This window comes from Vipera ursinii, assembly GCF_947247035.1.
Source record: "Vipera ursinii genome assembly, chromosome: 7".
Lineage (NCBI taxonomy): Eukaryota > Metazoa > Chordata > Lepidosauria > Squamata > Viperidae > Vipera > Vipera ursinii.
Window position 1 is genome coordinate 38,882,834 of NC_139521.1, and position 24,641 is coordinate 38,907,474.

The following is a 24,641-nucleotide window of genomic DNA, read 5'->3' on the forward strand; positions in this document are numbered from 1 at the left end:
TGTTTGCATCTATAAATAGCTACTTTATGTCAGCTAGATGCCAATCTTTTTGAAGAGGGTCAGTCCCCAGTTTGTCTTGGTACTAGGCATCATGCAAACCCTAGAAGACGCATAGGAACCTCCAAGGACTGGATAGGTCATCCCCATTCATAGCAAATTCCATAAACTCTGCTCAAAGCATCAAGATCAGTATTTTCCTGAACAATAAGGTAAGTGAGCATATTGTTTCCTGAAATAAATGACATTGATTGTCCTATGAGTGCAATGCTTCAGCTTGCAGAAACAAACAGGCAATGTACTGTAGAGAGGTACAGCAGCATTTCCAAGATGGTTCTGTATATAGTTTGTTGCTTATTAATAGAGGCTAATTCAGAGATTGATGCATTCACTGATTTTTAGGGATCCCGTAGTATAAACTGCAAAAGACTTTATTTTTTAAAGGCTGAAAACAGAAAAAAAAATCTGAAGTTAGTTGAGGATATAGCAATGAGGCAACAAATACACTGACAATTTGGTAACCAAAAAAAAAACCCGAACAACAAATTACCTATTTTTCAGCAAAGATGAACATCTACAGAAAAAACAAGAAGGCCAATCCTTACCCTGCCACATAATTAGCTTAACAAAACAAAGGAACCAATGATGCTGTAAGATGTACATGCAGTGTGGTAGAATATATTTTTTATAATTTCCCAAGAACTGAGATTTAAAAAAATGCCTCTGTAAACCTCAGGAGCAGTGATTTTAATTAAAACACAAGCTAAATATACTTGTTGGTATAGCATTTAACTATCCTCTTTTTTTCTAGTAAGAAATTTTTTGCTCATCACGACAATGCTCTCACATTCTGACATGATCACAGAGAGAAAGCACCAAGCATCAGCCATCATGAAGGAGATACAGCTAAATGGTACATAGTTAAATACCTACTACGTGGCTAGTGTCACATCTAATCTTTCTTTTTAGTCTTACAGCAATACTTCTCCTATGGCTTTCCCTTTGTGTATGTTGCCATAAATAATCTCATGCAGCTATTGCACTGCCTATGGTAACGAATCCTTTTGTAATGGCTTCTTTTCATTTGAAAGCTATTTTCAGATGTACAACTGTTGTGGAGGAATGAAGTAACTCAACAGCTGATGCATATTCTGCCTAGAATTGACTTTTGGAATATTTTTTGAGGAGAGGACAATGTTTGGACATTATATTATAGAATTCCTGGAAAATGTTTCCATCTTTGACTTAAAACTATCTTTAAGAGTGTAAACGTGCAATTTTAAATTAAAAAGCCAGATATATGTAAAGTTATTTCAGTCTCTACCTCTCCCACACAAGGGGGCTTGTATTCGTATCCAACCATACAAGGCATACTTCTCATATAAATTCTTTTAAGAAATATTTTGCAACAGAATCTTGTCTTTGCCATTACTGGGATAGAATTCTGAAAGTCTATGGCTGATCAAGACTGGCCTTTTCTCCTAAAGCAAAGAACGACACAAACTTCAACACTATTTTAGAGGATTTATGTCCCTCAAAATAAATAGTTCAAATATTATTCTTCCTTCTGATGTTAAAAAACAAAATTGAGGTCTAATTTTGGAACTTTTCCTAAAACATATGTGCACATGTTCAAGTAGAAATGAATATACCTGTCCATTCAAATTTCAAAAATTCCTTACCTTTCTTCAAGACTGCCCAGGTTACTGTTGGAATTTAATCTTTAAAAACAAAACAAAAAACTTCCATCTGCACCATAAGTGAAATTGAATCTTATAACGTAAAACTTTATAATTTATAAACTAAAAATAATTCATCAATATTATGTTAGTTAATGTAGCAACCAGCTTTTTCCCCAGCTCCCAATTTTTCTTTAATATCAGTAGGTTTTAAACAAATTTAGGGTCCATGCTAGATGTGATATAGAAGATCTGGAATAATATTTTTTGATTCAGTATAATAAGAAAAAATGATATTGGTAATATGATTTTCCATCTTCCCTTATTCCATACTATTTTACATGACAGTATTTTAATCTAAGAATTTCATTTACACTTGTAAGGTTTAGACTGGTGCATGGATATATTATAAAAGTTTCCACTGCAGATATATTATATATTATGATATATATAATATAATATATAATATATATTATATATTATAATTCAATTTTATAAACAAGACTTTTGTCCTGTTCATTTCACCTCACTAGCAGGTTTTTAAGTTGCAAAATTATACTTTATAACATTCACATTCCAATGTGGAATTTTAATAAATAATCCCACTGGTCAAATTCACCCTTCCAATTCTTTCATTACAGAACAGACAATGGAAGTAGTACAACTAGAAGGCAGACAAATCCACATATTTTCTACTAGTACTCTCTGGATGCAGAATTGTTTTTAAGCCCAGGAAAACAGTTTACCAGAGTAAACTCAAGATGTAGCCATTTTCCATATTTTGATGGGGGGGGGAAACAAGAATGAAGGATTCTTTAATATCACTTTAAATCTGTATGCAAAATCTGGTTAAGTCTGAACGCATATTGTGCAAACTGAGGTTCATGTTTTTCTATTATAAATCCTAAACTTCCCTGAAGAGTTTGTATTGTGCAACAAAATACATTATATTGGACAATAGTAACAGAAATTGCATATTTTTGCTTTAGAATATTAGACATAAGAGGATGCTTTTAAAAATTAATTCATTTCAATATTCATAAATACCCTTGCAGCAGTCAGTGGATATTCAAACAGTCCATTATCCTGCTGATGAAAAAGATATCTCTGGAAATACACAATTGTCCTATTAAGACAGTTTGGCCCCAAGAACCGGTAATGTACTTCTGAATGTAAAATTTCTATAGCTACTGATGGACCTTTCCTCCACGAAATTCACGCATCTCCTATACCTCAAATCCTACTTGTATGGATATATGTAATTATGATTTCTATGTATATTAATCAGTAATTTGATATAATTGCAGAGAATGAATTTCATGAATGTAACAAGCAGCCTTGTTACCATTTTTCTCTCTCAGATCACAGACTCTGGCCTTGCCATAATTGCATTTTATACCTTTAACATGATATATTGCTGCAAAGACAATATCTTATTTTATTCATCAATCTAGAGGTAGTCCTTTGAATTGGCATTTATCTGAAAATGATCAGCCAGCTTTATTAGTGGGAAAAGATAATCTATCATTGAAATTGACTTATTATCATATTAATTAGGAGACTTAGGAGACTTCTCTTGGAAATTATGTTTTATTTTGTAGAATCCCTGCAAATGGATCTTGGGAAAAAGATTAGCATCCCTAGGGATATCATGCTGGAAGAACTGTCACTACTCAGTAATCGAGGAGCAAGGCTGTTCAAAATGCGGCAAAAGAGATCTGACAAGTACACATACGAAAATCTTCATTTTTTATCTAGCAAACCAAGCAATGTGAGTACTTTATTTAGTTTTCATTTGTAAGGCAGCTTAAGAGTACTAGGAAAATTCATGAATCCCTAAACTCAGTAAAGCTGATTGTTTATGTACTTAATTTGTTGAAATACTATTGAATAACTTGTGAGTTTCCAGATTTACTAATTTGACTTAGTTCCAAATGTCAGAAAGTAGTTATGTCTTGGCTTATAGGCATCAATTATTTTGAAAGGATTTCCTATAGTTTTATGACATTTAATTCAAAATAACAGTCAACAGCAAAAAAGAGTGTTCTATGTGTTTGGGAATGGGAGACAGAAGTGTCTCATGAAAAGAATCCACCATCACCAAACTTGAGTACAGTTACTTGCCAAGTAAATATCTAGTTTAACCGTTTGATCCCACAGTGAATCCTTAGAAGTCTATAGATGAATCACAAAAATGCTAACACATCATTCTGTATACATTCATTATTTCAGGGAAGATAAGCATGGCTGATCTTTCTGCCTGAAGAAAAGAAACATTATCTTGCTGTTACAAAATATTATTCTTTGCATGCTTAGAAATTCAATATCACTAAGCAGAAGCAAACATTGAAGCAAAAATGTGATGACTGAAACGGTGAATGAGAAACAGATGCAGATGATTTCATAATAAAATGTAGATAGTTATATACCTCTGAGCTTCTTTATAAGCATATTCTGGGATTGAATTCTATATTTTGCTGGGATAATCCTTGAATCTAGCATTTACTTTTTTAATAGTAATTTTACTAAAAATTACAATTACAAAGATAAAAACTAATATGAACTAAAAGAATAAAAAGAAAAATAGAAAGCTCAGAAAAAAAATAGAAAGAAAAAATAAGATAATATAAAATGATTTCCCCCTTCATCACAAATATAATTTTAGTAACTTATCATCTTATTTTAAAATACAATAAAACATCTCTTCTTCTCATATTCAATCTTTTATCTATATGTCAGGGACTACCTGTATATAAAATATTTTTATGTTGCATTAACTTTTTATGATCAAAATAAAATTAAATATCATTTTAAGTAAACTTTCTTATTTAAAAAATATGACACTGAGCTTTAATATTAAAATCCATATAAATAATTAATACCATTACTTCTAATAAAAATGTACTGATGGCCTATGAACCATAACTGATTCTTTCAATATTAATATGGAATTTCAGAAGCAGTAAAGTGTCAGGTGTAAAAGGTCCATTTTTTTAAAAAAAGAAACACCTTCATTGAATAAATTAAGAAGCATTCACATACTTCAAACTCATTTGATCAAGGCACTATCATTAAGAGAGGAATAGTTTATTTCAAACTAATAAGACATATGATTGCAGCAATGATAATCTTAATAAAGTAAGGGTGGTGTGATTGCCACTGCTTTCTTTGTGTCTTTGTGTGTGTGTGCAATGGCATCACTGAAGAAGCAAGATTAAACCTTTCCCTGAAAGTTGAAAGACTTATGAGATTTATGATCATCATTTAGAAATGACCATCAAATTATTTAGGACCTTTGTACTTTCCCCATTTCCGTTACTTTTTAAAGCTCTGATGCCCATATCTTAGTAATTTCTTCTAGCCTAGGAATTCTAAAAAATGAAATAGCTGAACTGGTGTCAGCCTTTCCATGGAAGACTTGTTTTTAAATCTTTAGGTTTCAGTTTTTCCCCTTATCCATGGAAAACTGTACTTTAACACAGTCTGTATCTAACAATCTTTTCATTTTAATGTCATAGCTAAAATTAGCTTCTGACGTTTTAGAGAGCTCTAATTTATGTTAACAAAACAATGATTAAGGCTTGGGATGCATTGTTGGAACTAATGAGCTAGTAGAAAGAGTGGATAATGCCAGCCTGCCTTTAATCTTCACGCAGTAGCCAGAACTAAGGTTATTATTATGACTGCCAATTGAGACAATGTTGGGAAAATTCTTTATGGATACAATGTAGAATAAAATAAAATCAATAGAAATGTCCTGATTTTTAAAACCAAATGAATGTAAAGCTCCAACTGCATTGGAACTATAATTCTGTAAAGGGTATGGTAACAAATTTTTCAGTTTCCATAAGTGTTGGCACCTCCTTGCTTAGACTTCTGTATAACTTCTCATAAATGGGATATATGAAATGTCAAAATGAATTTCCCAGTATCTTTTTCTTAGACCAGGGGTAGGCAACCTTGGCTCTTTTATGACTCATGGACTTCATTTCCCAGAATTCCTGAGCCAGCTGGCTCAGGAATTCTGAGAGTTGAAGTCCATGAGTCATAAAAGAGCCAAGGTTGCCTACCCCTATCCTAGACCCAAAGCAAACTCTGGGGAGTCATTTTGGATCAGGACATAACAATGTGAAAGGGACAGTGCATGTATATTTTTGCCTTTAATATTAATATATGTTAACTTCAAGAGAGCAATTTTGATCACGTCCATGGTGTACAGAAAACAGACCAATTCCCAATAACCTGGCTCCAAATTAAATCAGACCACTTATGATTGCTTTTAGCAGAATCCTTTGTATCCTTTGCATTATAATTAGTCTGGGCTTCAATTGGTGGAAGATTTAAACTCCCTTATGCATAAAAGAACTAAAGAGCTTCTGATTAAATTAGCTTGAATGGTCTAGAATCCAATACCACACTGAAACCACTGTGTGGTTCTCCCATTTCACCTACTAATGATTTTGTAGTTTCTCTATGATGAAGATCCTTAAACAAAGACCATTGATTATGCCTTTATGACAGATATTTCATTCAGAAAATTCTTGATAAATTTGTTTACTTAGAGCACTAGAAGCCTATCACTCTCAGTATGTCGGATAGTTTTCATTGTAGGCTTGAAAGCCAATTAAAAACCCTGTGCACCTCCCCCCATTAAATATTAGTAATTAACCAGTTCATTCAGAGGCTATGCACCTTATTTCATACTCAGGTAGAAAAGAGAGAGAGAGAGAGAGAGAGAGAGAGAGAGAGAGAGAGAGAGAGAGAGAGAGAGAGAGAGAGAGAGAGAGAAGGCTAGAAAGCAATTAAAAAGAACAGCTACACTATCATTTTTCCAGTTAGGGAAAGCTGAATAGCCAAGACACATTCTGGCACCTCTCTTAAATGGCATTTGCAGTTAATAGATGTGATTCTTATTCCTATTCAATTATAGCGCAATGAGATCATACAGTGTGTCCAGTTGGATGCTCATGGCATGGAACCTAGTCATCTAAATGCACCAATGACACCTCCTAATACACCTGATCCAAGGGGTCCACCCAATCCTGAAACTATTGCCCCAGGTAAGCTATTGCACAGCTTTTATATTAAACAATCCTTTAAAAAAATCACAAAGAATTAATAAGTCTCTAGGACAGGGGTGTCAAACTCAATTTCATTGAGGGCCGCATCGGCATTGCGGTTGCCCTCAGGGGGCCGGGTGGGTGTGGCCAGGGTGGGTGTGGCCTACTGGGTGGGCGTGGCTAGAGTGCATATGGCCTACTGGGTGGGCGTGGCCAGCTCTACATGGTTCGCATCAAGGGTGCCTATGGGGCCCCGGGCAGGAGTGGGACAGATCTGAGGGTCTCTGGCAGAAGGAGGGTCTCTGGGCCAAGGCAGCGGGGGCCGTTCCCTCACTGTTTCCAGGATGGCTTCACGGGCCACTTGAAACCACTTCGCGGGCCTGATCTGGCCCCCGGGCCTTGTGTTTGACATGTCTGCTCTAGGAGAACTAATCTTAAATACCACTCCAGAAAGATGATGAAATGTCTATATTCACATCAAAACAATGCAGGTGAGTCATAATAATTACTTTGAGAGGAATGGGACTTTCATATCCAACATTTAAGGATTATTCTACAGTTGAAATAAATAAAACATCCAGATTTTGTTTATAGGATAGTAACTAGCTTTCTCAGGGGTACAATTTCTAGTTTAGCGATGTATTAGATAGAATAGTGAACCTACAATGTAACTGTGACAGAAACATTCTAATTAGGACATTTTACAGGGAGGTATTGTAAATAAAACTTTTGAACTAGCATTTAAAAGAATTAATCAAAGTGCTAGAAACTGTGGAAAGAATTATAGTTCAGTGTGGAATACAGATCTTACATTTAACTTCTAGTGAATAAGATCAGATAACAAGTTCTAATTACTATTAGATTAGATAATTGTAGTTTATAAGTCAATAACAAGCAGGTTCATATTGATTGGTTATGTCAAAATAAATAAAGATTTTTGCAGATTATGTAAGTTTCTTGGTAATAGATAGGGAAGAGGCAACTAATGTTGTCATTAGTTTAGTAAATTAAACTTATAACCAGCCATGTATGGTGATTCATAAAACAGAACTGTAAAAATCCAGTATTATGAGAATAAATTTCCCACTGATTACAATGGCTGAAGCAAGTATGAAATTGATTCAAAGCTGGATAGAATGATACTAACCAAATATACAAGGTAATATATTTCCAAAAGTATACATCTAGGTAAAATAGATTATATTCCTCCCAAAAGATGACAGATATTAGATTAATAATAAATACATTAGAATATATTAACAACAAGAAAAAGAAGGCAATAGTAGTATGGATGGAGATCCAGGTTGGATGCAGAAAAAGCCTTCGATAATTTAGAATGGACTCGATAAAATGAATCCAGAAGAACTGAATCTTTATTAGACATAGATTTGCAATTTGATAAATAGATGGAACAAATTCAAAATTTCATGATAAAGTAGATGTAAAATTTCAAAAACATAATTACACTGGAACAATGGGAAGAGCTATAGAAAACAATATATTAAATGGTCTGTAGGTGGTAATTACTATGGCATTTTATCATATGTGAAAATAATTTCAGAAAGCATAAATGAAAAGTATCACAACCTATAAAGATATATGCTGACCACAGTAAGAATAAAACTGGAACAATATTGGAAAAGTAAAAATCTGCCAAAGATAGGGTGTTCAAAAGAGTTGAATATGTAGCCAACAGCACACCTAACAATACATATTTATAAGAGAAATGTAACCAAATTTAAGCAGGACTTTAATATATTTAAATATAAATATACATTGTAATTATACAATGCATAAATAAATAAATAAATATTTGGAATACAGCTTCTAGAAAAAGAGTCAAGAGTCTAACTAAAAATAACAGATGAAGTGACTTAATGAGAGATTATAAGCAACATTTTCCAATGTTTAATATTAAATATTAAAAGCATAATGTAAATACTTAAATAGTGGTTAGTAGGTGGGAGGTAATAACAGAAGGTAATTGAAGAATATGCCATCAAGGTTTCCTTTACAATATTTTAACTCTATTTTATTCTTCAATCTTTTGTAATTTTTAAGTTTGTTTGTTTTTATCCTGACTTTTTTTATAAATGACTCAAGGCAGCAAACATCCATAATACACCTTTTTCCTTTTATTTTCACCACAACAATCCTGAGGTGGGTTGGGCTGAGAGTGTGTGATTGGCCAATGTCACCCAGCAGGCTTTCATGTCTAAGGCAGGACTAGAACTCTAGGCCAACATCTAAAAGCAATAAATGGACATGCAGAACTTCAATTCCTGGAGTAGTGGGTGCTCCATCACTGAAGGTTTTAAGAAGAAACTGGACAGCCATTTATCTGAAATGATATAAGTCAGGATCTCCTGCTTGACAGTAGTTGGACTAGAACAGGGGTGTCAAACTCAATTTCATTGAGGGCCGCATCAGCATTGTGGTTGCCGTCAGGGGGCCGGGTGGGTATGGCCAGTGTGGGCACAGCCTACTGGGTGGGCGTGGCTGGAGTGTGTGTGGCCTACTGGGTGGGCATGGCCAGCTATACATCATTCATGTCAAGGGTGCCTTTGGGGGCCTGGGCAGGAGTGGGGCAGATCTGAAGGTCTCTGGCAGAAGGAGATGGGACCGGGACAAGTGCCAAGGCATTGTCCACTGGAGGAGCCTCACTGTTCCTCTCAGGCCATGTGGGGGGGGGCCTGGACAGTGGCACAGAGGTCAAATGCCCAGCCCAGTCCTCAAACTCCCACGGCACTAAGCCCAGCCCCACTTCCCCAAGGGAGTGTCCAGCTGCACTTATTCCTCAAGGTTGCTGCTGCTGTGCTTGCTCTCCTTAACCAGGTTGCTCATGATGGGTTCGAGGGCAAAATCAAGAGGGAGTCCCACTCCCTCTCCATGTGAGGAGACCTGGCTTTGTATCCAAAGGTTCCTTAGCAATAGGATGGGAGACACCCCAGGATAGGCTAGGAGGAGGGGGCAAGGGGATGGTGAAAAGGCAACAGGGAAGGACTAAGGCAGGACTTCCCTCAGACCCTCCCCTCCCTCCCTTCCTCCCTTCCTCCCTTCCTTCCTTCCTTCCTTCCTTTTCCTTCCTTCCTAAGAGTAGTGGGAAAATATCTGAGATGAGGGAGGGGAAAAACAGGCAAGAAATGCAGCTGGTGAAGTGTCATCCTTCGTGAGGAATGAAGGAAATGCACCATCGCCTGGAAGTGGCCAGCACATGGCCCTCGCCTACTTCACATATCTGGCTTGGTGGGCTCTGGGGGAGGGGATGCGATGAGCAGCATGAGAGTCAATGCTCCTGCGCAATGCTGCCTAGCCCTCAGCTTTCTGGGTTTTGGCAGGCAGCAGGGTGCTCTCCTCACAGTGCTGAAAGGCAGAGCCAGGTGGCATGAATCTGAAGAGAAGCACAATGCTGCCCAGCCCCTAGCCTGCCCGAAGTAGGTAGGGCCATGTGCTGGCCACTTCCAGGCAATGGTGCATTTCTTCATTCTTCACAAAGGGTGATACCTCCCCAGCATGTGCCCAGTGGGTGGGGCTGACACAGCAGGGGCTGGTCCCTCGCTGTTTCCAGATGGCCTTGTGGAGCTAAGACTGAATGTGTTTCAGCATAGAAGACCACCATGAAACTGTACATTGGCTCCCAGCTGGCCTGGGCCAGGGCCAAGGTAGCAGGGGCCGTTCCCTCACTGTTTCCAGGATAGGTTCGCAGGCCACATGAAACCACTTCACGGGCCGGATCCGGCCCCCGGGCCTTGTGTTTGACCTGTCTGGGCTAGAAGATCTCCTTAAAGGTCCCTTCCAACTCTCTTATTCGATTTTCTCTAATATAATAGAAGAGTACAGATAGTCCACAACTTACAGCCACAGTGGACCCCAGAATTTCAGTTGTAAGTCACTGCAGTTATAAGTGAATGCTCATTTGTTAACTAATTTGTTAATTCACACTTATATGCATTCCTCTTCTATGAAGTCTTCACAGTAGCAATGGTTATTCTGTGTGGGTGGGAGAGGAGGACACAATAAAACTTTAAATAAAAATATTATGCATACTTTAAAAATATAACGGTAATAGTTCCAAAAGAACAATGTGATTTGAGGAAAGAGTTCTGACTCCTTCCTTGTATATTTACCGTGGATTGTCTGGAAGATTTTAATTTAGTTGGATGTTTATTTTAAGCCTGTTTAGATGAGAATTTAGTATGATGACACTTCATGAACTTGTCTTGATAAATGCGACATTATTTGTTATAATTTAAAAATAAGATTTTTTTTTAGGGTTAAGAGAAGTCACAGAGCCTTCTTTGTGAATAAGGAAGCTGTATAAATCTATCATTTTGTTGTTCTTATTGCTGTTACTGATAGGATCTAATATTTTCTAGATGGACACCACCAATTACATTATGTTTAGCTAGAATATGCAGGGTTTGAATAAATAAAAAGATCTAAAGGAAAGTTTAGATGAGAGTTACTGAGGATAATTTAGTTTTCTGGATTAAAAACTTCTTCCAGTAAGAAAACTTGTTTTATTTATTTGGAGAAATCAAGAAACAAAAAACCTTTTTCTTACCATTTGGAAAATTAGAGCTGTCTAATTTGTAAGAAATAAATTATAAAATGATCTTAGTGTTGTTTTTTTATGAGTGCCACATAATGGATTTGACTCAAAGGAGATTTATTTAATTGAAGCTGGAACAGTCACCACAATTTCCTGAAAGTGTACACTATCGAACGCAGCATGACTTACTGCTGAATAAATATTGATAGTGTGTGTACATGCACACAATCATGGGACCAACCATATTGTCAGGCCAGTTGCAATTTATTGTTGTTCTTAAGTGATAATATTTCCATTATATATGACCTGGACTGTTTATTCTTGACTTGTGCTACTCCTAAAAGTAAAGTTTTTCCCTTTTTACACGCCTCAGTGTATCAGTGTGGTTGCTGTGCAAAACCTGGCTACTCTCAGTACCACTTCTTCTGTGCATTCTCCTTGTTTGCTCAGGAGATATTCTACACAAACTCTGTCAACCTCTGAGCCATTGGAGATATAGTAACAATGAATTGTCCAAATGTATTGGGAAACTACTATTATCAAATTCAAATGTGTTGGTATCCTCCTTTTCCTAAAGGTTACTCTGGACCTTTGAAGATAATTCCTCCTGAGAAGTTCAACACTACATCTGTACCAAAATACTATCAATCACCTTGGATTGAGGCCATCAGTAATGACCCTGAGCTGCTGGAGGCTTTGTGTCCTAAATTCTTTAAGCCAGAAGCAATACCAGAACTACCCAGCTTTAAGAGCTTTAACAGGTAATTTTGAACAGCATGAAGAAAATGAATGTGGGGTTTAAGATGTGAATATAAGGAAGCTTACGAAAGGATTGCAATTATTTGTGTTCCTTTGATGGATTCATCAGAAGCCCAGAGCCCTTAACTTTCTAGTCTACATAAAAACTGGATCACCAGAGGCTTTTCCATGCCATACCATGACCAAGCAACTCTTTATAGGATTTTGACAAGCATGTCTAAGAGGGCAATAGAGAGGGGGATTGATGTAATTTAGTTTAGACATCCAGAGTTACTGGGAATTAATTAATTATTTAATTAATTGTAATTCATACTGAAGGCAAACTGATCTAATTTTGTCTTTTCAACTCAGCACATTAACTGAAGCTTAGTTTTAATTCAAAACTTTATTTCAAAGCTTGCATATAGCTAGTATTTTTTTAAAAAAAACACACTGGGCTAATTCTGTACAAAAATGTTTCTCCAGTATTCATGCAAATAATTATACAAGTTATTAAGAAATCATAGCAAAAACTATGACTATAAAACTTCACCTATATATATGTATAATATGTATAGTATATTTGGAGAACTAGACATCAAGTATACATAAATTTCAGTAGGAGAAATTCAGGAAACTTAAAATTGACATATACAATACACCCTTCTTTCAGTATATAAATAGTCCTCGCTTACTGACTGCTTATTTAGTGACTGCTTAAAGTTATAATAGTACTTGAAATTATGGCCATCACAGTGTCCTTGCAAGGATGCAATCACAATTCGGGCATTTAACAACTGTTGTATATTAACTGCATGATGTTTCCAGCATGCTTCAATCACATGATCACCATCTCCAACATTTACAACAAGCTTGTGACAAATGAAGGAGAAGCCAGAAAGAAGTCACAAATTGCTATCATGTGACATTACACTTAACAAGTGCAGATGATTTGCTTCATGACAGCAGCTGGAACTGCAGATGTCACTTTATAACATCATTTAGCAATAGTTTTTAATGCCTATTGAGGTTGGTAAGTGAGGACTACCTTTATTTTCATATCTCAAATACCAACTGCTAGGGAATACCAATTAAAAGAGAAGTAGATGTTTCCATTATTTCTCCCTAGGAGTTATGATTTATGATGCTGCCTGGGTTTCATGAGGCATGTTACTGCTGTTATGACTACTAATAAATGACCTCATCTTTAAGGAATTTGTCCAGTCTTTTACAGCTAAATTGGTGATATTCATCACCTCTGATGACAGTTAATTCTATAGTTAAACTATTCATTGTGTAAAAAGTATTTCTTAATTATTTATTGTGTAAACAATCTCTGGAAGAAACACAAAATCTCAGTCTTGCCCATGTGAATGACATGACCCCCTTGTGACTTTACATCACTACCATGATTCCCACAGCAGCCATCACCATCTACATGTTAACCTCCACACATTTCATTTCAATGAATGATCCAAATTCTAATCCTACCCACATTTTCTGTATTTTGATAATTTTATATACTTCTATCATATCATCCCTTATCCAATTCACCTGTTACCCAAATCCTTTATGTAATTTATGTAGTAATGAATTGTAACTATTTTGGCCATACTCATTTGCATATTTTCCCATTCTATAATACCTTCTCTGTGAAATGAACAGATACATACAGTGTCCTAAATGAAGCCTCACCACATATTTATATAGCCATATATCTATATTCCACAGTTGGCTCTAACATAACATATGCTTTGCTTTTCTTAAAAAAACAATCATCATCACTTTAATGCAATGGTTAATCTGATGGACCAGGAAGGGATGAGACTGAGGTTCTAGTTCACCCTCAGCCATGGAAAATTCCTTGTTACCATTGAGCCAGTCACACTCTTACACCCCAAAATACTATACATTTTGATTTTGTGGGAAAAATATAAGGGGAAGGCATGCACTGTTCACCATCTTGAGCTCCAGGAAGAAAAATGGAATGTGCAGTTCTTGGTACTCTGTAATCATGTTATCCAGTTCAGAAATAAAATGTCTGCAAACAAACAACCAAGCTCAGAGAGCATCAAGAAATCTATAGCTACAGATAATCTCTTTTATTTTTTTTAAATGGAAGGTAATGGTTAGGATTTTAAAACTATTAAAATGATAAATGCATACAAAATAGAACGAAAATGTCATATAAATGCAGCACATATGGTAAGGAGATTCACCAACCCCCCCCCAACAACCCACTATTCATCTACTCTGTACTTTTAGCAAACGTTCTAAACATGTTGACGTTGACTCAAAATACTTTGGGAGTGTTTTTATAAAATATCCAGGTTGTGGCTTATGTTTATTCATACTCAGTATAGTAATCTCATTCACTGAGAAACTGTGACTGTTTTTTAATAGCTTGTAGCTAATGCTGAGTGATTAATACATCATACTCACAAAATACACACAGACAAAATTATCAAAAGGTAGTAGTTTATTGCTACAGAAAACAGGAAACAGACACTACATGTTTCTAGCAGCTGCTCAAGACCAGTTTTCTACTCTGCAAAATAAGGCATTGCAAATACCCTTAAATAAACCAAAAAATTACAGATTATTATTAAAGGTGTGATAATACATCAGACTAGGTTAACAAATTATGCTAAGTTTAAGCAAATCATGGTTTGCTTAATAAGCCATTTACATGGACTCATACAAAGTACAATCATGCGGTTAGGCTCATTCAAGATATCAAACCCAAACTAAAAAAGCCTAAGCATAGTTCATGGATGTGTATGTATAAATCTAGCTAGCATAGACACATCAAACAGATTTATTATCAATAAACAATCCCCTATTATTCAGATGCCACCAGAAGGTCCCTTTCTGATATTATAAGGAACCTCTTCAAGGTTAGTCAGAACTGGCAGGATAATCTGAGCAGATGTTCATATTGCACAAATGTGATAAATAAATATGCCAAATAAATGTATATAAATAGTGTACCTATTAGGTGGGGCATGACCCTTCTCTCAAGAAGATTTGCCCATCTCAGTAAAATACAGAATAATATTGACTGATATGATTTCATGATTACTATTCATTATAAATAAAAAAGCAAAGATTGTATTGAAATATTAAAACAAAAAATATTCATGTGGAGAATATTAGTTTTTCTGTGTTTAACAAAACTAAGCAAGGAAGAAAATAAGATAATATCACTGCTATGTCATTCTCTTGTTTTTATTACACTGCTGTCATGAATCTTCTTACATTTATAACATGAGCATAATTGAACTAATGGTAAGGAAATCAATATCCTATAGGCCCTAATAAAAATAACTGGGAATGAAAAGTGCTTTGGGGATCCTGTGAGCAAGATAGTCTCTTAATTGATTTATAATAATATGATAGTGACAGATTTTATTTTCCTGGGCTCCAAGATCACTGCAGATGGGGACTGTAGCCAAGAAATTAAAAGACGCTTGCTCCTCGGGAGGAAAGCCATGGCAAATCTAGACAGCACACTAAAAAGCAGAGACGTCACCCTGTCAACAAAAGTGCGTATAGTCAAGGCTATGGTCTTCCCAGTTGCAATGTATGGCAGTGAAAGTTGGACCATAAGAAAGGCTGAGCACCAAAGAATTGAGGCCTTTGAACTGTGGTGCTGGAGAAGACTCCTGCGAGTCCCTTGGACTGCAAGGCGATCAAACTGGTCAGTCCTAGAGGAGATCAACCCTGACTGCTCTTTAGAAGGCCAGATCCTGAAGCTAAAACTCAAATACTTTGGCCACCTAATGAAAGGAAGGACTCACTGGAGAAGAGCCTAATGCTGGGAAAGATTGAGGGCAATAGAAGAAGGGGACGACAGAGAATGAGATGGCTGGATGGAGTCACTGAAGCAGTAGGCGTGAGCTTAAATGGACTCCAGAAGATGGTAGAGGACAGGAAGGCCTGGAGGAACGTTGTCCATAGGGTCACAATGGGTCGGACACGACTTTGCAGCTAACAACAACAACATGATGAGTTTTTGTTCTTAAATCATAGAAACAATAGGAAATAAAGAACCCAATAATGGCTGGATTGGGTAGGTCTAGTGAATCATGACATGTGTGATGTCATCATGGCTCACTAGCACCCAAAACTCAAACAAACCCAATAAAGAACTTAAACTTGGAAAACAATATACAATTCAGAAAACTCTGTTAGTATTAACTAGGTAAGAATAAACACTTCAGTAATAAACTGACAATCTTACAAAATTTTCTCCCCTTTCTATTTTTTCTATATCTTTTCCTGTTTTGGAGATTACAATTTAGGGGTCAAAGTAAAATTATGTCATATCAAAGAGTCTATAGAGTCTAAACTGTGAGATTAGTCTCTGAGTGAGTCAGATCTTTACATCCATATGATGTCACTGCAGGAACATCAAGGAAATATAACTCCAAGTTTAATACTACAGTTGCTCAATGCTCATTGCTATCAAAGAAATATGAAGATTAACTATAATCTATGCTCCCCATTCAGATTTGGAAATTATCGAAACGAATGAAGCTTTTGTGTTACCTAATTCATTTTTGTTTGCAACTGTACAAAACAAGCTCAGATACAAAGACTGAATACAGCTGCAACATCCGTTTAGTTATCAGGCACAACCACATTGGGATATTTCATGTCTAGCTGTGGCAATTCAAAAGAAGCTGGAATGGATTCAGAATGCAGCTAAAAGGATTTAAAGGGCATAAAAGAAAAGTGCTGCTTGTTATTATTTCATTATTTTAGTTTTTTTAATGTATGCATCATTTGCTGTCACAGTAAACCTTACAGTACATTAATCAGAATAAGTCATCTAACATAAAATTCAGTATTTTTTTAAAAAAAATGTATATGAAGCAGTACTTGATAAAACAGTATCTGCCCTGTTCATCTTAGACTTAAGCCTAGTAAGCAGCAGCACATCAAACTGAACTAAATGAAGTAATTCAAGTCTGCAAACATGTGCCTGTATCATAATCTGATGGTGGTCATGAAACCTGCAGCTACTTTGACAGCACCCAGGATATTAAAATCATAGTTGGAGACTCACATATACCAAACCCAACTCAATCTCCATTACCGGTACTTCTAATAGTGAGGCACTTCAGCAATGTGGCGAGTCCTAATCTAAACGATGCCTAATCTGGTCCAAATGATCCACACAAGACACCAGCACTAAAGGCTGGCAAAAAGTCTGGAATTCCTATGAGTGTCCTGTTCTCCCAATGGATTTTTCTTTTCCAAACTCAAAATTGTGTTTCCACCCCACACCCATTTCTTCCTTGTTTTTGACTGACTGAATTCTTTCATTTTGAGAACTAGACCCTTGTGCTAAGAAAAAATTAGAGACACCCCCCCAAAAAAAATACATGATTTGGGAGAAAATTTGAGGGTTCAAGGAAGGGAGAAATAACACTAGCAATTTCTAGAAAGGGGTATAATAGCCTGCCTGCAGCTAGTACACACCATATTATGCACAATATGTTATGTCATATATCATAATAACTCCCAACCTTACTGTCAATCCTTGCTAGTAGCTTGAAAAGAACCTAGCTTTATTTCTTATAGAAAGGCAAGATGCTGGTTTACCAAACTCTTCTAATTGGTAATAAATCTTTAATAAAAGAAAATTTGTACTTCTCTAATCTGATGTTAGCTACGCGGAAGAGGAAGAGGAAAAGGAGGCTTCATTAGGATTCTCCCATTGATCATGATGGGAGGAAATGATTCTGAGACATGCTGCATAACTCCATTTCCAAAAGGGATATAATATTTGGAAAGATTATTACCTCTGCAGAAAACCACTCCTTAAGCCTTTAAGACAATTATGTTAATTGATCTTAGACTTTCTGTGTAATATGGGTATAGCCATGTTATTATTATTATTATTATTATTATTATTTTGCAGCTAGGTGCACAGGTTAAAATTAAGTTCTGAGGACCAGTCAGGGAGAAAGAATATGACATCACTCTTCAAACACTTTCTTATCTATTTTAGTTGACAGCCGATTCTGACTATAGTGATTAGTATAACAAACATGCGAAAAAAGATTGTGCAATCTGCTGCAACTCACTTAACAACTTTGCTTAGCAATGGAAACACCATTACCAATTTGGGAGCACTTCACCCTCTATGAAGTTATAGAAAGATATTTCTTCTTCTCAAAATCCATTGCTTATCTGTAAGGAAATCCATAAGTTATCAACTTTAAATCCTGGTGTCAGCAAAAAGTCTGTACAGGTACTAAAATTTCATTAAAAAACACATTTTAAACTTGATAAATTAAACCAGCTTTATATTCTTTCCTTTCACCTCTAAAAATTTTAACCTTTAATTTATTCAAATATTATCATAGGATTTGATCTCTCTTTAATTTTTGTTATGCTTTTTCAAGGCTTTAACAGGTCATTTTATAAATCCAATAAAAAGACATCATTCTCTTGATTTATCTTTTGGAGGTCCCTTTAATTTTTAAAACTTCAACCAGCTTGTTTTGTATATCAAGTAAAGAATCCTTATCCAGGACATTTACTTGGCCTGACATTTGTATTTCCATTTAAATATCTTCTTTGTTTTGTAATCCACACTTTTAAAATACAGTATTTCTACTTCTACTATTTCTGCACCAAGCAAGATTTGTTTCACATCTTCATTCCTTCATTAACATCCTTTAAGCATAGTCTAATCCACAGAAGCAGATCTTGTTACGACATTGCTGATATTGTAGCTACTAATTTCTGGATCCATTTTTAGAAGAACTCCTTTACCATTTCAAATATTATAGGGTAGTATGTCATTTTGTAAATTTAAGGTAGTTGTTAGATTCTTTTTGTCTGAAATCTTTAATTGCCTTTATTGTCCAATTTTAATTACAAGGTCTCTAAGCTCTGCTATGATGTACAGGAGGCAAAATAATTTTGGTTCCCACAAAAAACTGTTTATGTTATATAGTTGGAAACAAAATCTTAAATTTCAATATTTAAAATTTCTCTGGACCCTTAATTATTTTAAAACTTTCTTGTTTCAAAATCTTATTTAGCTTAAAATACAGGAGGATCTGGACAGACTCGAACACTGGGCGCTATCTAACAAAATGAAATTCAATGGTGAAAAATGTAAGGTTCTACACTTAGGCAGGAAAAATCAAATGCACAGGTATAGTATAGGTGGTACCTTGCTCAATAGTAGCAACTGTGAGAGGGATCTCGGAGTCGTAGTAGACAATCAATTAAATATAAGCCAGCAGTGCGCTGCAGCTGCCAAAAAAGCCAACACAGTGCTAGGCTGCATTAACAGAGGGACAGAATCAAGATCACGTGAAGTACTAATACCACTTTACAATGTCTTGGTAAGGCCACACCTGGAATACTGCATCCAGTTTTGGTCACCACGATGTAAAAAAGATGTTGAGACTCTAGAAAGGGTACAGAGAAGGGCAACAAAGATAATTGGGGGACTGGAGGCTAAAACTTATAGGGACCGGTTGCTGGAATTGGGTATGTGTAGTTTAACGAAGAGAAGGGTGAGGGGTGACATGATAGCAGTGTTCCAGTATCTCAGGGGCTGCCACAAAGAAGAGGGAGTCAAGCTATTCTCCAAAGCAGCTGAAAGCAGGACAAGAAGCAACGGATGGAAACTAGTCAAGGAGAGAAGCAACCTAGAACTAAGGAGAAACTTCCTGACAGTTAGAACAATTAACCAGTTAACAATTAACAATTAACAACCTGCCTCCAGAAGTGGTGAATGCTCCAACACTGGAAGTTTTAAAGAGGAGACTGGACAGCCATTTGCCTCTAATGGTATAGGGTTTCCTGCTTGAGCAGGGGGTTAAACTAGATGACCTCCAAGATCTCTTCCAACTTACTTATTTATTTATTTATTTATTTATTTATTTATTTATTTATTTATTTATTATTTATAATTCTTTCAGTTGTTAAACTTATAATTTTCATATGATTTAGAAATATAGACAGACTCCCCAGATGGCTTTTCAAATTTGTTCCAAAGTTCTCCAATAACTTTAACATTATTACACAAGCTTGTTTATTGGATAGAAAATACAATAAGGTTGAATGAACATATGAAGAGATAGGAATGTAAAAAAATTCAAGGTGTCATCTACAATAATATGATTGATGTTTCAGCTCTTTTTTCTATCTGTCATAACCTTTGATTTTTCTAATGCCCTACCCTGGGGAATTAGAATTCAAATGAATTCAACAAATGCTGTGAAAAAAATAAACAAATATGGTTCTGCCAACAATAGATTTTCATTGAATATACGATTAAATTAAGACCATTTATTCATAAAACCCAACTGAATTAAATGCCATGTTTGAGATTTATCCAGGTAGTCTCTGAAAATTGACACAATTGACCAGAAGGGAAAAAAGTGATGTAAATAGCATTCACAATGTAACTTGTAAATGGAAATCTTAACTACCTGAAAGTAGACTTCTTTCTTCATGGGAAAAAAAAATCATTTTAATAACATTCTCCTCCCTTGAAAACTAGTGCTAAATGTTCCTAGAAAGCAAAGGAATATATTCTTTGAGTCCTCTGAGCTCTCTTTGACCAGCAATTGTGAACTAGCAGCTGCATGGTGTTACCTTTTAGAGGTAGGAAAATCAATGAAAACTGTAAAATAAGCTTAATTTATTTGGATAAAGGGGGGGAGGAAAAAAACCAACCCCAATATCAATACAATGTCTTCTCACCGACTTTGCATATTCCGTTTGACAACAGCACTCCTGCCCCCCCCGCCTCCCAAATTGTAACTGTGTGCACCTTGCCAAGGAAATGTCTTAGGATTCCATAAAGAATAGATTGAGTCAGCTTGGAAGAATACCACAATACACCTCTGTGATTAATACATCTCAAAGTTGCTAACCCATTTATTTAGGTGGTGCTGATGATGAAATTAACTGCAAAACTATTTCCTCTGCCCGGGTTTTCCCCCAGCGTTAAGCCTTTTTTTCCTTAGTTAAGGAAATATCTTAAATAGAAACCGAATTCAGAAGTGAAGCACTGCGGGATGCCTAGATGTAACAGTAAACTGGATTGACTGGTTATGCGGCTATCTTGTTAAAGAAGCCAAATTCCCTTCCTGAAATGGATTGTTTTCAAAGCAGTACAGGAATCTTGTCCATCTGGATGTAGTTCTATATTACTAATCTACATATAGCAAGCCTAATCCTATAACACATGAACCATCTCCTGCCGTCTGCCAGTACCACACTGGAACAATTATTAAAAAACTAATAGTATAATAATCCTCTAACAGCCTGAAAATGTTAGCCAAGACCCCAGCTCTTCAGACCTTAAACAGGGTAAGCAGCTTTTGGGGGCTGTAATTCTGCGAGTATATAATAGGTTCCCATAAAATGGCTAAAATATTAACAGAGCACTTCCTTGAAAAGGTAGCTTATCCTTTAAATTGAACTGCCTGATGATAATGATATGTCCAGATAAGTCTTCTTGTGAACAACAGTAAGAAATCTGCCACTGTTTTCTTCTGTGTACATCCATTCGTTTAAGGACTAACTAGGAGCAGTGCTTTTTTTGTAAAAGAAAAAGGTGCCGGAACTCACACATGTCATACAACCTGCCTTGCCTACCCTACAAGGTTCCATCCAAAAAAGGTGCCGGAACTCCGTTCTGAGCGTTCTATGAGAAAAAAAGCCCTGACTAGGAGTGATCCTGTTTAATTTCCAAATCCAGATGAGGTTGACTGGGTACTGCCTCTTTTCCCTCTAAACTGAGTAAGTTTTTCTGCTGCTGCTTTTAGACTCCCATTGCCCCAGAATGCTCCCTACCAGCTAAGCTCAGCCTGTTTGTTTTTCTGGGGAGGTGACATTTCTAAACAAAGGTCTGGACTGCAGCCATGGCCATTTATACATCCTAAGACTCCTACGGCGCCTCTAGAGACATTCTTGGAAGTAAAGATAATAGTGGAGGCTATCATGTTGCTCTGAAGCATGCCAATTCCATCAGTATTTAATTTTAAAGAATTAACATATGGTGACTTTAGCTAACTTTTACTTTAAATGCTTTTTATTAAGATGATCAGTAGATACATACTGCAGATGCCCCTAGTATTAAACCAGTTTTCTCCTGGTTTATATTAACTCCTTCCAAACATTTCCATATGTAATACAGCAGACTGTCTTTCTTGCACAAAATTTCTTATGAGAACAAGAAACCAAAAAATAATAGGCCTTTATTCAAAAGATTATTTAATATCATTTTCCTTCTTGTTTAATGATAGAAACCTAATTTTTATTCCTTAAATATCTCTTCCTTTCAGCACAGTCAAATTTCTCACTCTGGCTAAATGTGCAAATTCCTGCAATTCCATGGTGGGGATAAAGATGTATTTATGTTTACGTATATTTATATTATGTTTTCATACCGATGACCCCACTGATCTTAAAGATTAGGATCAAAACTAAGTTTATTTGCATTTAAATATTAATTGAAATTAAGTCCTTGGGACTTATTTTGTAGCTTGCAAATAAAAAATTGTCACTTCTGATTTTAATTAACCACAATCTCAGATCTGGAAATTATGCAAACTTCAAAACCCACATTGATTTCTCTGATGCTGTTACTACCAATGAGCATGCCAACATGGTATATGTTACCTTTACTTAAGATTAAAGACTTGCCAAGTGCACAGAAGAAATAGGACAACATCAGCTCAGGGTGTACTGAGGCTTATTTCTAGATATTCACAGCTTCTACTAAACCATTTAGCATGATTTGTAAATAAAATTTTTAGGTAAGTCAAATCAACTATATACGTAGGTGAGGAAAGTAGGTGGGAATATGTAAACCTGCAATTAAGGTACATGTTGCCTTTGAGTTGTCAATATCATTAACATTTATAGTTATCTGATCTGGTAGTTTTTCAAAGACGCTTGTGGAAAACTGCAAGACCACTCCCAGAATAATAGGATCAGCGTGGTCCAGATGAACCAAATATGAGGATAAAGGTTCGTTCTCCGTGCTTGTGGGTGGTTTTCTGAACGTTTTGTTACCAGGCTAGGTAGCATCTTCAGCGTCATTCCCTTAAATGCCACTGAAGATGTTCCCTAACCTGGTAATGAAACATTTGGAAACCAACCCACAAGCTCAGAGAACGAACCTTCCCCCTCATCCTATACCCAAGCTACAGATATTCACCACTATTTCAGAATAAAATATTGTAGAATTACTCATAATATTCCATCTCTAGAATGGATCCTTTCGCACCTATGTATTGATTACTACACCTGAATGCATTAGTCTTCTAAACAGAGAGCACCACGCTACCACTATCATAAAGCACGAACTAGAGGGGGGGGGGAAGGCCTAGGCTAATTTTATGTTGCATAAATACCTTACTTCCCTGAACTTAGTTAAGGAGATTTTATTGTCTTTGAGATTTGATTGTACAAAGTGAGTCAGACCTCAAATTATATGTTTAGGTTTCAAGCAATATAGAGCATTACAATTCCTTGACATCATCTGGAGGATTACTTTTGCCATATTGAACTATGTACTACTGGTTTTTCTTGGTTGATCTAGCATACAGATAATATGTATCATTAATATATTCAATAATGTTTCTTTATATATTAAAATACAATTTATTGGCTTTCATAAATTTGCCAAATTTATTCATTATATTAGAGCAGGGGTAGGCAACCTTGGCTCTTTTATAGATGATGATGATGATGATTTAATAATAGCTATAGAATTTGGCTGTTAAAAATTAAAGACATGTACATAATCTCAAATACATGATCACCATTACCACAGGAGCTAGCAATCAAGAAATCTATAGTTTGTCTCAAATATGATAAGCTTCTTTGTTATATGGTAGATGGGATGCTCGAGTTTCACAAACCACAAAAATGAAATATAAATCACAAAGTAGATTATTTTTATCTAGATACAATAAGTGAAATTAAGCCTGCACACTAAGATTGCAGTTTGGTACCACTTATCTAGAACAAATTGATGTATTTTAAATTGTGCTGAAGTTGTTCTAAATAGAAGAACAAGAATTTTACAACACAGTGGGGAAAAATTGAAAATCCCCATTTCAGATGCAAATAATAAGGAAGAATAACAAGGCATTTGTCTTATTTCTGTTTTATCCCCATCCTCTACAGAGTTGCCACTCCTTTTGGTGGTTTTGAAAGAGCATCAAAGCTTATCAAGTACAAAGTCCCAGATTTTAACTTTCTGCTGCTAAATGATCCACGATTTATGCTCCTTGCTAACCCACTTTCTACCAGGAGATCATTCAACAGGACTCCTAAAGGTTGGACCTCTGAGAATATTCCCATAATGATAACTATACAGTCTACAGAAGTCAATGGTGTTCCAGAAACAGATGATTTGTGAAAAGTAAGTGCACCACGAATCAGATTCAGCCTGGCAGTGTTTTAATCTTTTAATGCTCTCTACATCTGTTCCAACATCCTATTTTATGTTATTGAATGTAATATGATCTGATGATGCAGTTGTATTCTGGGCTTAACTAATATTGATATTGATTCCTAATACAAATAAAACTATGTGGCCAATGCATTCTTAAAAAAACT

The 24,641-nt window shown here is 35.8% G+C and overlaps 1 protein-coding gene across 1 annotated transcript; it reads left to right on the forward strand.

Annotated features, from left to right (window-relative positions):
* Positions 1-655: 655 nt before the first annotated feature.
* MYOZ2 (myozenin 2) lies at positions 656-24,503 on the forward strand. Its single transcript, XM_083368098.1, has 5 exons — positions 656-910; positions 3,278-3,447; positions 6,607-6,736; positions 11,866-12,049; positions 24,207-24,503. The coding sequence occupies exons 1-5, from the start codon at positions 835-837 to the stop codon at positions 24,439-24,441; spliced, it is 795 nt and encodes a 264-aa protein (XP_083224224.1). The 5' UTR covers positions 656-834; the 3' UTR covers positions 24,442-24,503.
* Positions 24,504-24,641: the final 138 nt, after the last annotated feature.